Source organism: Lithobates pipiens, unplaced genomic scaffold (genome assembly GCF_037356315.1).
Source record: "Lithobates pipiens isolate NorthernLeopardFrog02 unplaced genomic scaffold, aLitPip1_a1.2 Scaffold_22, whole genome shotgun sequence".
In the NCBI taxonomy this organism is placed as follows: Eukaryota; Metazoa; Chordata; class Amphibia; order Anura; family Ranidae; genus Lithobates; species Lithobates pipiens.
Genome location: NW_027507784.1, coordinates 339,611,160 through 339,627,836, shown reverse-complemented (window position 1 = coordinate 339,627,836; position 16,677 = coordinate 339,611,160). Strand labels below are relative to the sequence as shown.

Sequence of the window (16,677 nt, the reverse complement as noted above, 5' to 3'; positions counted from 1 at the left end):
ATGTGTCTCGGTCCTTGAGTGGTCAATCAGCCTTAAATATTTGCCATCTACTAGTTATTCCTTGGCACTGCAGCTTAGGTTCAACCGTGCACACCTGAACTCAATAGTTGACTTTAAAACAAGGCCAAAGCTTCAAGCTTGTGACTTGTCACATACCTAATAGGAAACTTAAAGTATGAGGGTGGTTCCTCTTGTGTTTCCAACCCAAGCAACCCTGGAAGTGTGTCGGACAGTGGCCAAGGGACTGGTGGAACATGAGTGCCGGTAAATGTTGACGGTAGAACCTCAGATTGGGAAAGTCAGTCTGGAAAATCCATCAGAGCATATGGCCACATAAAATCAGTTAAGGATTTGACAGCACAAGGATGGAATCCACAAGTGAACCTTGTAGGCAGGCAACAGGAATATACATAGATGACCGTAGCATTGCATGAAGTGGAATCAGAGACAGTAGCGAAGTCAAAGAGGAAGCTAGGGTCAGTAACAAGCAGAGTCCCAGATGAAGCCAAAATCGGGAACTAGTAGGCAGCAGTGCAGAGCAGGATCTAAAGTCAGGTCAAGAGAGAGCCAGGCTGAAAAAGGGGACCATATTCAGGACACAGGTCAAAACACAGAACACAAGTTGTAGACCAAGACCAGTCAGCACTGACACTAAGCTAGAGCATCCCTCACATAGGTCATCTGGTGACAATATAGTCAGTTTAAGATCTGTCTGTCTGTACATGACCTGGCCATTAACCTGCTGCTGTTAGCTTTATCAATATTTCTGTAGATATAAACTACTCTATTATCTGACCTGTGTTGTTTGCCCTATGCCACTTGTACCACAGAAAGTCTACTTAACTCCAGAACCTGGTAAACAAAAGTTCTGATATAACCAAGGCCAAGGATAAATCCAAAGAAAAAAAACAAGCTTACTTACCGAACAGCCCACGAACCAACCGAATCAACCGAACAGTATGCGTTAAAAACAGGGGTTTAGTCTGCACACATATGCAAATGCATCCGTAACATACAGAGCCTCACCAAGGCACCCAAGGCACTCATCAGTTGGTGATAGGAACTACAGATTGCAGGGTGCCTTAGCGAGGCTCTGTATCTTACCCATGCGTTTGCATATGTGTGCAGACTAAACCCCTGTTTTTAACGTATATTGTTAGACAGGTTGATTCAGTTGTCTGCGGGCTGGTCAGTAAGTAAGCTTGGTTTTTTCCTTGGATTTATCCTTGGCCTTGTTTATATCTTATGATGCCCACCAATGCCACTTACTGCAATGGCCAGTTATAAGTGGGGGCAGTGGCTCTCTTTTTGTATCCATGTATATTGGTCAGGCAACGCACTGACACCTTTGCAGCCATCGAGCTATATGCTGGGTGTTTAGTGTGCCCCTGCACCTTTAAGAAGGGGTGGGCTCCCCTTCAGTCCATCTGCCCCCCACCTATCCCATCAGAATGCATGTGCTTCCACAGTGGTTTTCTTTTTGAAACAAAAATTCTGTACCAGTCTGTCCCCTAGTTACCAGATGCTCAGTGATTCGTCCATTGGGTACTGCCATCTTTCTTCTTGCATAGCATAGAGTCCCTCAGTCACAACACACACACATCATAGACACCTCACCATTGTCGTTCCTGTAATGCCCATGTGTTGTTACTGCATATATCAGCAACCAGAGGGAAGGTGTTTCCAAGAGGAGATGGGTGCTAAGTTGTTAACTTTTTACGAAAAAGTAAACATCTGAATTAGTCTGCTTCAACTGCACATTTTGGGGGAAAATTTGCATCCAAAGCAGCTAATAAAGCAGATTTTGAAGGTATTGTCATGCTTTGGGAAGCAGAAATTTACACATAAGTACATAAGTACATTTCCATAAGTAAAAAACACATAAACAGTGGATAACTTAAAGTGATGTTAAAGGCAATTGTTTTAAATAAAAAAAATAAAAAAAATTATACTTACCTGGCCTGTGCAACAATGTTGCAAAGAAAGCTTATTTTCCTTCTCTTCTGGCAGTCCCCCACCGGCACTCCTTCCTTCTTTAGGTGCCCCTTGTAGCAAACCAGGTGCTAAGGAGGCATCCATGCATGCATGCTCCCCTTGGGTCCTCATCTGTTTTCTTCCTTCTTCTTCTTCATCTTCCTTCTGCTTTCTTCTTCTACCTTCTTCTTTCTTCTTTTTCCTTGATCGTTCTTCTTCTTCTTTCTTGGGTCCCGTGCTGGGTTGTGAACCTTAAGAGACATTCTACTTCTTTCTCTTCCTCTTCTTTCGTCGTCTTCCTTCTTCAACCTTCTTCTTCTTGCTTTTTCTTCCTTCTTATCCCTTCTAGTTTATTCTTCTTCCTTCCTTTTCCTTCTTCTGATTCTTTCTTCTTCTTCTTTCTACTTTGGGTCCCATGCTGGGTTGTGAACGTTAAGAGACAATCTGCTTCTTTCTCTTCTTTCGTATTCTTCGTTCTTCAACCTTCTTTTTCTTCTTCTTCTTCTTCGTTCTTCTTCCTTCTACTTTCTTCTGTTTCTTTCTTCTTCTTCCTTCCTCATCTTCCTTCTTCTTCTTTCTTCTCCTTCTTTGTCATAGTACAAACAGTTTGCACAGTACTTTACAATATAAAAATAAACAGTACAGTTAAAGTACAATCCAATACAGGAGGGTTAGGAGGGCCCTGCTTATGAGAGCTTGCAATCTAATAAGGTGGGGCATGTGGTAGTGTATAAAAGATAATAGCTGTTCAGCTGATGGAACAATTAAAAGTTACGTTTTTAGGTTAAGGTGAGATGGGCTCCCTTCAATAGATCAGTTTAGGTAGACAGTTTAGGTAGGGAGTTCCAGAAGTTGGCAGAGACTCTGGAGCAGTCCTGGGGGAGACCATGGGAGGACTTGGCGAGGAGGCTAGAGAGAAGGAGGTCTTGGGAGGAGCATAGGGGGTCTGGAGAAGTCTTGGGGTAGACCATGGGAGATGTCAAGGGGGTTAGAGAGCAGGAGATCTTGGGAGGAGCATAGAGGCTGGGGAGAAGTCTGTTGGAAGTTCATAGAAGGAGATGGATTATGAGGGGGTTAGAGCGCAGGAGATCTTGGTAGGAGCATAGAGGCTGTGGAGATGTCCTGGGGAAGACCATAGAAGGAGACGGATTATGAGGGGGCTAGAGAGCAGGAGGTCTTGGAAGGAGTAGAGTGGGTCTGGAGAATTCCTGGAGGAGACCATGGGAGATGGAAAGGGGGGCTAGAGAGCAGGACGTCTTGGAAGGAGCATAAAGGCTGTGGAGAAATCCTGGGGAGGACCATAAAAGGAGACTGATTATGAGGGGGCTAGAGAACAGGAGGTCTTGAGAGGAGCAGAGAAGCTCTGGAGAGGTTCTGGGTAGACCATAGGAGGCGGTGACAAAACAACTAGAGTGCAGGGGGTATTGGGAGGAGTGGAGAGGCTCTGGAAGAGTCATGGCGGAGATAATAGGAGGATATGACGATGTGGGATAGACTTGCCTGAAGAGATAATTTTTTAGGGATATCCTAAAGACGGACAGAGTAGGAAACAGTTGTATAGATTGGGGTAGGGAGTACCAGCTCTGGAGAAGTCCTGGGGGAGAGAATGGGAGTGGATGGCGAGGAAGCTATGGTGCAGGAGGTCTGTGAAAGAGCATAGAGGCTCTGTAGAAGTCCTGTGGAGATCATAGGAGGCAATAGCGAGGGGGCTAGAGAGCAGGAGGTCTTGGGAGGTGCAGAGAAGCTCTGAAAAAGTCTTGAAGAGACTATGGGAGGAGGTGACCAAACAGCTAGAGAGCAGGGGGTCTTGTTAGAAGTGGAGTGGCTCTAGATAAGTCTTGAAGAGACTATAAGGGGAGGTAAGGAAACAGCTAGAGAACATGGGTTCTTGGAAGGAGTGGAGAGGCTATGGAAAGGGGGGGTGGGGGAATTGGAGGAGATGACAAGGACACTAGAGAGAAGGAGGTCTTGGCAAGGTGAGAAGATCGGTAATGTACTGTAGCACATACTGTAACCAGCTCATTATGGAAAGAAGGAAAATCTAAATGAAGGAAACAAGTTTGGTACTTGGTTTTCAGTCATAAAACTGTCTCCAAGGACTGAGTACCAACAGCATCTTCTGCTAAATTGGACAATGAACTAAAAGCAGCAAGTCATAAAGGGGTAGTATTTGCCCAGAATTAAAAGCATTGTCACTTTTGCATTTGAAAGCAGTTTAAGAGGCTCTTAAAAACGTTCTTTTCCAAGATGAATTTAACTTTGCATGGGTGGACGGAGCAATGAATTCTGTAATATTTACTGCTCTGCTCCGTTTTTTTTTTTTTTTTCCTCCAAGGCTCTCCTGGAGAACTGTAGAATGGAACGCTTAGAAGAGTGATAAAATAATATCACTCCAGCTTAATGGCAGCAAATGATATTAAAGCACAAGAGATAATGAGGAGAAGAAGGTTATACTACTTTATATGTCCCATAAATCCACAGCACTCCCTCAATAGCTTTTCATTCTCTGCCACTGGGAATCCATTAATTGTTGGGCTGCCAAATGCAAATGCGCAGGAGGGTAGAAGCATTTGATGAAGGTATAACATAGATTTTTTGTTAAGTGAAACTCTTGTGTTTTCTTTCCTAATAGATAAGGGAGCTGGGTTATCAGCTGCGTTGCTCCAATATCACAAAACAAGAGTCTTGCTATTGAAGCTCAATGGCTCTGGATAGGCAGATTTTATGTAAATTTTGGTTATTTTATTTGCTTTGGTAGTTATGGCCATTGCTGTTATGATACAGTATTTGTGTATGTAGCGGCCATAACCCATTGCAGGGCGGCCTTGACATATTGGGCTTACCGGTTACCTTCTCTCGGCTTGTTCTTCCACGTCTAGGGGTTCTCAGGGTTGATACCCAACGACTTGAACACTGACACAAATAAAGTCCTTTCAAAAGGTTTTATTTTGCAGTAATAACATCCAGTAACAGTCTCTCATGGGAACAAAGGGCACGGGTGAAGAACTCAGGCACCTTTAACCGCAGGTCTAATAAAGTCTCTAATTCCACCCAGAGAGTAGCCACTTGCAGCTGGGTACTTCAAGGCTGAACAGATCTCTAGCCAGAGATTAGACATGTGCAAAAGGAAAAAATTCGTTTAGTTTCGTTTCGTTTTAATTCGTTAATTCATTAATTTAGTTTAGTTATATTCGTTAACTTCCTTAAATTCGTTTTCGGATTTAGTTTAGTTTTCTACCGAATTCAAAAAATCGGCCACATTCGAAAATATTTCAACGAAATTCGAAAATATTTCTACCGGATTCGAAATTGATTTCAACATGATTCGACATTTCAACCACATTCGAAAATATTTTGTGACCCGACTTTAGGGCCATGTATCTCGGGGTCACTTGGTGCTAGAAACTCCAAATTTGGATATGTTGTAGAGCTAGTATTATTGTGTTTGCATACCAAATTTGGGGTTTCTAGCTATAAGTGACCCCGAGATATGTGGCCCCAAGATCGGGTCGCAAAATGTAATTCTCTGCTCTAATAACTAATAACATTTTGCGACCCGATTTTGGGGCCACATATCTCGGGGTCACTTATAGCTAGAAACCCCAAATTTGGTATGCAAACACAATAATACTAGCACTATAACATATCCAAATTTGAAGTGTCTAGCACCAAGTGACCCCGAGATACATGGCCCTAAAGTCGGGTCACAAAATATTTTCGAATGCAGTTGAAATAATGTCGAATCATGTTGAAATAATTTCGAATGCGGTTGAAATAATTTCGAATCATGTCGAATTCATTCGAATTCATTCGTTATATTTCTTTCGTATTCGTTGTAATTATATTTATTGTTATTTTTTTTATTCGGACATTCGGATGCATCCGAATGTCCGAAAGATGCAAAATTCGGCCGAATTTCGATTCGTTACGAAACGAATTGCACAAGCCTACCAGAGATCATGGCAGTCAGCACGTTGACTCAAAACTTGAAACAATCCTATGAACATGTACAAGTTGTAACTAAGGGTGAATGGGAACCTATTTTCTCAGTACCTGGAACGTTCTCTGTCTCCTCAATGGTACTGGAAAAGTGTGGATTTGTCAAAGTCCTTCCCAACTCAGTAACCAGGCACTTCCCGGGATGCCACTTGCCGGCCCTCCTCCGAAGAGTCCTCCCCCGGGCACTTCCATGAGCTGTGGCGCCTCTCCAAGCCGAGAGCACACCCGGACACCTTGAATCCTCCCTCAGTTACTGCACATCGGACCAGCCGGTTCCAAGACTCGGGAACAGACGGATCCCTACCCCAGACCAGGCAGGTCTATTAGGGGCCTCTGACAGGAATATGTTGCAGGATGTCGAACACCCCGTGACCGGGACCCCTCACGGGGCTACCCCGGTCCTGGAACCAGAATAGACCACAGGGGCCTCACAAACTCCTCTCCTCCAAACACGTGACCCACACCTCTTAAGTACCCCTTCCCAGACTCCTCCGGCGGGCCCCGGCACTCCCACTGATTGGCTGATACCTAAGCATCCAACCAGGCCTGGTTCTGGCCCATCATGTGCACCTCACCGTTCACATGACCAGGCAGAACTTCCAAACACAGCCTGGCCAGACTGATGTTAAGGCCAACCTACGTAATTAACCCTCAGAACCCCTATTGTTCTGAGGCAAAAAACTAAATTTACATGCGTATGACATTTTGTCCAAAATGTCATCCACGACATGTATCTTCTATAATAAAATTTGGTGCGACAGTGCGAGGCCCCACCACTGTGAAAATATAGGGGAAAAATGATGCAGGATTTGCATTAAGGCCTAATGCAAATTTCCAGATTATCATTTCTGAGCAGAGAACGCTTTGTTTTTGGCTTTCTCTGGATTCTGTAAAGCTGGATTGAGGCCTGGAGCCTGATGTTTCTAAAGTGTCTCGGGTGTCCAGATTTTAATGGATGCCAACAGCCTGTGTGCAGTGTCGGTATATACTTAAGCCTGAGGATGGCTCAGACTTCTCCCATATTGGAGACAGGAGGTCTCATCCAAGTGTCAGAGGAGCCCCAGCCAGGAGTCAAGAGACAGAAGGTCTCAACCAGAGGTCACAGGTGCCCCAGCCAGGAGTCAAGAGACAGGAGGTCTCAACCAGAGCTCACAGGTGCCCCAGCCAGGAGTCAAGAGACAGGAGGTCTCAACCAGAGCTCACAGGTGCCCCAGCCAGGAGTCAAGAGACAGGAGGTCTCAACCAGAGGTCACAGGTGCCCAACCAGCAACCAGGAGACAGTAGGTCTTGTCCCAGAAGTCAGGTGGGCTGTCAGGAGTGGTTGTCAGGAGAACCGCTATCCAGAGGCACTGCAACTAGAGTGAGCCAGGATAGCTGGGCAACACAGTCAGATGGATTGGCAAGAAGAGCCGCGACATTGCTGACAAGGGAGCCAGGCAGTTCGGTATTTTTAGTTGACTAATCATGTTGATATGGAAGAACCCTTGGGTGGACAACTGAGGTTTATGTGAACTTTCGGTTTTGAGCATAATCACCCTAACGCAACAATGGTTACAGCATAGTGAGCATAACTTATTGCTCCATCAAAAAATAATACAACAACTTCAGGCTTCCCTGCCCTTTTTAATTACACAATGCAGTAGAAATGGGCATGTGCCTGTGTTTGGGTTCGATATGACTTCTACTTATACAAAACATGGGATACTAAAGAGGTGCAACCACATGTTAACCCCTTGTATATTGACAGCAAACTTTTGCTTAAAAAAAGGATTCTTAGTTCGCATTCCAATACCTGTTCAAGCTGGCCCACTGAATTAAAGTGATCCCTCTCTGGCCAAATGCATCAAAGTGATCCCTCTCTGGCCAACTGCATCAAAATTCTCCCTCTCTGGCCAACGGCATCAAAGTGATCCCTCTCTGGCCAACTGCATCAAAATTCTCCCTCTCTGGCCAATGGCATCAAAGTGATCCCTTTCTTGCTAACTTGTGTCAGAGTGATGCCTCTCTGGCCAAATGAATCAAAGTGATCCCTCCCTTGCCAACTGCATCAAAATGACCCCTCTCTGGCCAACTGTGTCAAAGTGAGTCCTCTCTGGCCAAATGGATAAAAGTGATCCTTCTCTTGCCAAATGCATGAAAGTGATCCTTCTCTTGCCAAATGCATCAAAGTGATCCCTCTCTTGCCAACTGCATCAAAATGATCCCTCTCTTGCCAAATGCATCAAAGTGATCCCTCTCTGGCCAACTGCATTAAAATTATCCCTCTCTGGCCAACTGCGTCAAATTGATCCCTCTCCTGGCCAATTGTGCGAAAAAGAGATCCCTCTCTTGTCAACTGTGTCAAAGGGATGCCTCTCTGGCCAACTGCATCAAAGTGTTCCCTCTCTTGCCAACTACATCAAAGTGATCTCTCTCTGGCCAAATGCATCAAAGTGATCCCTCTGTGGTCAAATGTATCAAAGTAATCCCTCTCTAGCCAACTGCATCAAAGTGATCCCTCTATAGCCCACTGCACCCCTCTCTGGCCAACTGTGTCAAAATGATGCTTCTCTGGTCAACTGCGTCCGAATGATTCCTCTCTGGCCGACTGCGTTAAAGTGATCCCTTCCCTGGCCAATTGCGCCAAAGTGTTCCCTCTCTTGCCAATTGTGTCATAATGATCCTTCTCTAGTCGACTGCATCCAAATGATCCCTCTCTGGCTAAATGCATCAAAGTGATCCCTCTCTTGCCAACTGTGTCAAAATGATTCCTCTCTAGCCAACTGTGCCTGCTTTTCAACCATCCCGGTTGTCAGTCCAGGTGTATTAGAGGGCTACAACCTATTCTTAGATCCATTTTTAGGGCCTATACTATTATTTGTGCATAGAGGGTCCACTATGACCATAAGATGTACATACAGAGTAGACAGAACTGTTCACAACATTCACAACATCACATTTGGTCTCCACCACACTAACTAAACATCGCTGGGACTGTCTAAGATAGAAGATGTTATCAATAATGCATCAAATGTTTTGGATTGTGAAAGAAAACTGGAGAGGCAGACATATGCAAGAAAACTCCATTACTGTCCTACTGAGAAGGGAACCAAGAATCTGAGCACAACAAAGCCCCCATGCTATAAATACAGAGCCATACCTGAGAAAGTATTGGAGAAATCCTTTGTGCTCCCTCTTGTATAACAGACCCAATCCTGATTTCCCTACCTTTTGTAGATCAAACAGTTCAGGAAAACTCAGAATCACAAAGGCAGGAGAAGCTTTATGTTACTTTTCTCTTTTATGATAACAAAGCCCTTTGATGTTGTTGGGTCAACCAATCCATCTCTAGCAGACTCCGGTCTACGTCCTCTGACCCTCATCTACAGGACCAGGGAATGGTATGAAAGTTCCATTATTTCATGTTTCTGTTCAAATAAACTTTGTAACAACATACAGAAGATATATATCTTCTGTATGCAAAGCCTCTTCATTTCAGCTTAGATATATATATATATATATATATATATATATATATATATATATATATATATATATATATATATAGTTTGGGGGGCAGGTATAAAGAAATGCTGTAAAGTAAGAATGATTTCAAAAATATATATTTTAATTGTTAATTCTTAGCAATTTACAAATTGCAAAATGCAAAAATCTGAAAAAAAAAAAAAACAATATTTGGTTTGACTACCCTTTGGCTTCAGACCAGCATTGGTTCTTAAACTTGCACAAAGTCAGGGATTTTGTAGGATTAGAGCCAGGTATATTATTAACCAATTATACCAAGCAGGTGCTAATGATCATTAATTTTATATGTATGTTGAAGCACAGTCATTAACTGGAACATAAACAGCTGTTTAGGAGGTTTAAAACTGGGTGAGGAACAGCCAAACTCTGCTACTAAGATGAGGTTGTGGAAGACAGTTTTCTGTCACAGGTCATAAACCACGGCAAAACTGAGCACAGCAACAAAACACAAGGGGGTTATACTGCATCAGCAAGGTCTCTCCCAGGATTCAGGATGTGCTGTTCAAGTTCTTTTCAAAAAGCCCAAAGAAATAGGCAATGTTGAGAAGCATAGCCACAGGAAACTAATGTAACAAATGAAAGACACATCATACTTACTTCCCTTCCACATCGAAAGATGTCCGGCAGTTCCATCAGCACAGAACTGGTGGAAACCAAAGGGACCCAGGTACACCCATCTACTGTCCAATGAAGTCTGGCCAGAAGTGGTCTTCATGGAAGAATTGCAGCCAAAAAGACATACCCCCGATGTGGAAACAAGGCTAAGTGACTCTACTATGCAGGAAAACACAGGAACTAGGGTGCAGAAAAATGGCAGCAGGTACTCTGGACTGGACCGATGAGTCAGAACGTGAAATATTTGGCTGCAGCAGGAGGCAGTTTGTTGGTGAAGGGGGCTGGAGAGTGATACAATAATGAGTGTCTGCAGCCAAGTGTGAAGCATGGTGGAGGTTCCTTGCAAGTTTGGGGTTGCATTTCTGCAAATGGAGTTGGAGATTTGGTCAGGATAAATGGTGTCCTCAATGCTGAGAAATACAAGCAGACACTTCTCCATCATGCCATACCATCAGGGAGGTGTGTGATTAGCCCCAAATGTATTCTGCAGCGGAACAACCACCCTAAACATACAGCCATGTCATTAAGAATTATCTTCAGTGTAAAGAAGAACAAGGAGTCCTGGAAGTGATGGTTTAGCCCCCACAAATTCCAGTATATACTTTTTACCAGTGGTCCCCACTGTGGAAGAAAATTGTGCCAAGGCCCTGGTGCGTTATGCGTTTTTTTCGCGGGCAATTTGACGGGAAAATGGCTGGTGTTAGCGCTTCAATCATCGCGACACCATGGTTGATATGGTGGCAGGATGATTGAAGCGCATTATTTATATTATTACATTGTAATATAAAACAAAATAGTTCAACTCGCCATAGTGCAAAATCTGCCACCAGATGCAACTTGCAACTTACCACGTCGCCTGCCACCAGATGCAGCTTGTCACTTGCCACGTCGCCTGCCACCAGATGTGGTTTGTCACTTGCCACCATCACCTGCCACCGGATGCAGCTTGTCACTTGCCACATCGCCTGCCACCAGATGCAAATTGTCACTTGCCACTTTGCCTGTAACCAGATGCAGCTTGTCACTGCTGTGGGGGCAGCACAGGCATACCTGGAGTGGTGTGATCCAGAAGAGGGAGAACAGTGGTGATGTGGGTTGGGCGGTGAGAGATGATCACATCTCTCTGCTCGCCCGCCTCACCTCCAACAGTGTACCGGCCCCGCTGTGGGGGCAGAATAGCGGTGGGGTGGGCGGGCGGTGAGAGATGATGTCATCTCTCTGCTTGCCTGCCACCACACCTCAGACAGTGCACCCGGTACCGGGCCGCAGCTCAAGGGTTGAGAACCCCCGGCGTATACTATAGTTTGTAAACGCTATAACTTTAACGCAAACCAATCAATAAACGCCTATTGGGATTTTTTTGACATGTAGCAGAATACATTTTGGCCTAAATCTATGAAGAAATCAGATTTTTAACATTTTTTTATTGGATATGTCTTATAGCAACAAGAAAAAATATTGTGTTTTTTTTAAAATGTTCAATCTTTTTTGGTTTATATAATAATAATAAAAAAAAAACTGTGGTGATCAAATACCACCAAAAGAAAGCTCTATTTTTATAAAATTATATAAATTTCATTTGAGTACAGTGGTGCATGGCTGTGCAATTGGCAGTTAAAGTAAACCAAAAAAGATTGAACATTTAAAAAAGTAACACAATATTTTTTCTTTCTACTATAAGACATATCCAATTAAAAAAATGTTAAAAATCTGATTTCTTTACAAATTTAGGCCAAAATGGCCTGGTCATGAAGGCCTGGTCATGAATGGGGTAAAACCTTCCGGAGCTGAGGTGGTTAAACATTTTTGTTTTTGTGAATCTTTTACAAAGTTTCTTATCTGGAGATCCCGCCAATAAAAACACACTTCCTACTACAGGCTGACATCACCAAGTCACTGCCTGGTATTAGCGGCGATGTCAGGCGGCTACTGTGAATTCTACTTCATTTGGGTGTCTATCAGATAGGCAACTAAATCATAAAAAAAGGAAAAAATAAATATAATTAAAAATCTACATATATGTGTTGGCATTTATCAACAAAAAATGAAATAAAATTAAATAGTTAAAAACGGACGTAACATTTGGGTGTGATTTATTTCCTCCAACAGAAGAGAAGATTTGGACCATCGTTCAACACGAAATCACCGATCTGACCGCCGTGCGTGGAACGATTTCTGGGAAGCCGTACTCCGCGGCATTTAACTACGGAGGCAGCGCGGAGCAAATGGAGGCCCTAATCAACAACGCGGAATACTGCGAGCAGGAGGCGGCTTATCACTGCAAACATTCGCGACTCCTTAATTCTCCAAGTAAGTGAACATTTTTAATAGTTGAAACTTCTATTGTCACGTATCTGTTCTGTAGACATGTGCAATTCGTTTAGTTCCAGATATTAGTATTTTAACATATTTCAACAAATTTGTTAATTCGGAAATATCCGAATTAACGAAAACCCGTTTCACAAATTTCTTCAGAATATTTGTAGATTTGAATATTCGAAAATTTGTAAATTTTAAATTCAAAAATCCGAAAATTGTAAAATCTCCAATAATAACTAACTAATAATAACTTAACTATTACTAACGATTCAATTATAGGTTTTGGAATTTCCTTTAGTTAGTTATTCTTTCGGATTTTCTTTCTTATTTTCACACTTTCGAATTTACAAATTTATGAATTTACAAATTTTCTAATTTACGAATTGCAAATGGCAAATTTAGGAATTGCAAAAATGACGAATGACCCAGAAAAAAGAAGAAGAAAAGGAATGGAACAAAAATGAACACATTTTTCAGCAGTGCACATGTCTACTGTTTTGTATTTATTTTTATTTCCCTATTTTTGATTGCTAAGTTAAGCCGGGTACACACTATTCATTTTTGTTTTCATGCAACACCACGGGGTTAATATATATGAAAAAAAAAATGTTAATTTGCCTTAATGTTTAACACAGAATTAGCATTGATCATCCCCTGAGGAAGTAGAGTACATCCGAGAAACGTGTAGAGGAATAAAGAATCCTAGTTTACTATATCATTTATCATAGACAATGTATAGGAAAATGTGTTCAACATGAAGGCAATTACTAGGCATTGTCAGGTCACCTGAAACCAGGTGACAGATGCACTCCATAGGAGTCGGAAGTGCACCGCTAGGTAGTGGAGCTTAGGACTGACTGCTGCGGATTGTACCCAGGGAGATTCAGGACACAGGTCTACAGGATCACTAACACAGATCCCAATGGGAGCTGGAGCATAGATTCCCCAGGGCGTGGAGTCTAAGAGCCAGCGGGTGTTCGCCAGAGCCTCCAGTGGTGAGGATGGACTTTGCTGCAGTCTGGCTCCAGGTCACGGCCCCTAGGGTCTCACAGCTCACGCTCACAGTAGACTACAGGAGAAGGAAGCAGCAGGCTGGAACGACAAGGATAGTAAGGGGATACGGTAGAGGTCAGGGAAACTAGCAGACAGGAACAATAGAGTACACGCCAAAGGTTCAGGGTCACAGGCAGACAGGGATGGTCGGGACATGCAAAAGGTCAAGGTCACAAGGAGACAGGAATCGTTGAGAACATGCCAAGGTCAGTAACAGAGTCAAACGTAGAGCACACGGCAAGCAGGAAACCGGAAGCCAAACACACAATGATACACAATGGTTGATCAGCACCGCTGGCTTGCAGTGCACAGGTTAATATAGAGTCCCCTGATAGGGCCTGGGGTGGAGCCATGCTTAGAGGAGAGGTTATAAAAACCACCAGGTGGAAGTGGCTGGCCTCTTAGTCAGAACACATGAGGGGAGGTAAGCAAACAAAGGAAGATCACTGTACATTATATATATATATATATATATATATATCAATTAGCCTTTATGCTTAACATAGAATCAGCATCAATCATCCCCCGAGGAAGTGGAGTACTTCCAAGAAACACGTAGATGAATAAGGATCCCTACTCTACTATATTGTTGGCCATAGACAATGTATAGGCAACCATGTGTTCAACATGAAGGCAATTACTAGAAATATATTAAAATAAAAAATTGCCTTTATGATTAACACAGAATTAACATCAATCATCCCCTGAGAAAGAGGAGTACATACGAGAAATGTTTTGAGGAATAAGGATCCCTAGTCTACCATATTATTTGTCAACATAAGGAGAGTTTACTAGAAAAACATTATAAATAAAAAAATACCAATGGCCTTTATGTTCAACACCGAATTATCATCAATCATTCCAGTGGCAGACGGTGCCAAAAATTTTATTGGGGGGGCGGCAAACAAACCTGGCCCCCTCACTTCCCCCCTACCCCTCCCCCCTCACGCTCGATCGATTGCCCGCCTGATCACCGCTTCACTCGCCTGTCATGGGCCAGGCCACCCGCCAGTCTCCAAACTGCAGCCCGGGGACTTAATGCCGCACAATTTCTCCCAATGACACCAACAATGTGGCCAAATGACACCAATGATGGGGGAAATTCCTCTCAATGACACGAATGAAGTACACAACTCCTCCCAATTACACCAATGAAGGGGGATTGTTTACTTCTGCCTGATGCTAGGACATTTTGTACTCCCTAAAGGCAATGGGCTAACTCAATATTAAACCCTACGGACTAAGACTGGGATGCCATTGACCACCTAAGGACCGAGCCTCTTTTTGAGATTTGTTGTGTACAAGTTCAAAAATAGTTTTGCTAGAAAATTACTTAGAACTCCCAAACATTATCTATGGAAAAAAAAATACACTTTTTTGAGACACCAGTAAAGTTAGCCCACTTTTTTTCTATACTGTGAAAGATAATGTTACGAGTAAATTGATACCCGACATGTCATGCTTCAAAATTGCACCCGCTCGTGGAATGGCGACAAATGTTGGCACTTAAAAATCGCCATTGGCAACATTAAATTTTTTTTACAGGTTACCAGTTTTGAGTTACAGAGGAGGTCTTTTTGCTCTCGCTCTAACAATTGTGGCAATACTTCTCCATTGGCGACATTTAGAAATTTCTACAGGTTACCAGTTTTGAGGTACAGAGGAGGTCTTTTTCTAGAATTGGCTAACGATCGTGGCGATACCTCACATGTGTGGTTTGAACACCGTTTTCATATGCGGGTGTGACTTACGTATCCGTTCGCTTCTGTGTGCGAGCTCGGCAGGATAGGGCACTTTACATTTTTTATTTTTTTTTCTTCTTTTTTTTTACTTTTTCTTTAAAAAAAAAAAAATTGGGTCACTTTGGATCCCTTGTAATACAAAAAAAGCATGACAGGACCTCTTTAATGTGAGATTTTTGGCCAAAAAGACCTCAGATCTCATAATTACACTTAAATGCAATTAAAAAAATAAATTAAAAAATCGTTTCCTCTTTAACCACTTGCTTACTGGGCACTTAAACCCCCCTCAGTCCCAGACCAATTTTCAGCTTTCAGCGCTGATGCACTTTGAGTGACAATTACGCGGTCATACAACACTGTACCCAAATGAAATTTTTATCATTTTTTTCCCACAAATAGAGCTTTCTTTTGGTGGTATTTAGTTACAGCTCGGAGTTTTATTTTTTGCTAAACAAACAAAAAAAGATGCAAAAAAAAAAAAAAAAAAAAAATCATGTTTTAATAGTTTGTTATAAAATTTTGCAAACGGGTCATTTTTCTCCTTCATTGAAGTGCGCTGATTAGGCGGCACTGATAGGCTGCATTGGTGGGCACTGATTGGCTGCATTGGTGGGCACTGATGGGCTGCATTGGTGGGCACTGATAGGCTGCACCGGTGGGCACTGATAGGCATAGTTAAGGCGGCACTAATAGGCACAGATAAGGCGGCACCGATGGGCACAGATAAGGCGGCACTGATGGGCAAAGATGGGCACAGATAAGATGGCACGGATGGGTGGCACGGATAAGTGGCACGGATGGGTGGCACGGATGGGCACTGATAGGTACCACAGATAGATGGGACTGATGGGCACTGATAGGTGGCACTGATAGGTGGCTCTGATAGGTGGCACTGCTGGGCACTGATGGGCGGCACTGCTGGGCACAGATGGGCGGCACTGCTGGGCACTGATGGGCGGCACTGGGGTGCAGCACCTTTGAGGCAGATTGGGTGGCACTGTGGGTGGCACTGTGGGTGGCACTGTGGGTGGCACTGTGGGGTGGCACTGTGGGTGGCACTGTGGGTGGCACTGTGGGCACTATGGGCACTGACGGGGGGCACTGACGGGGGGCACTTACTTTTGCTTTTATTTTATTTCAGGATGGCACTGCGGGAGGCAGGTGGGCACAGGCAGGTGGCAGGTGGTCCCTTGTATTGATGGCGGTGATCGGGACTGATGTCCCGATCACGGCCGCCGGCGATCGGCTTTTTTTTTCTCTCCTCGCGCTGTCAGCGCGAGGAGGAATAATAGCCGATTACCGGCTCCGTTCTATCACATGATCAGCTGTCATTGGCTGACAGCTGATCACGTGATAAGGGGTCGGGATCGACCCCTTACACGGATCGGTGATCAGGCGAGTCTCACGGACTCGCCGATCACAGAGCGCGCCGCGCGCGCCCCTCAGGGGG

The 16,677-nt window shown here is 43.7% G+C and overlaps 1 protein-coding gene across 1 annotated transcript in view; it reads left to right on the top strand.

Annotated features, from left to right (window-relative positions):
• Positions 1-16,677, top strand: part of LOC143925088 (contactin-associated protein-like 5) — a 613,155-nt gene that overhangs the window by 391,510 nt on the left and 204,968 nt on the right. Inside the window, exon 13 of the mRNA XM_077449678.1 lies at positions 12,223-12,423. Within this exon, the coding sequence (XP_077305804.1) occupies positions 12,223-12,423 (201 nt within the window). The remainder of the gene's footprint in view (positions 1-12,222; positions 12,424-16,677) is intronic.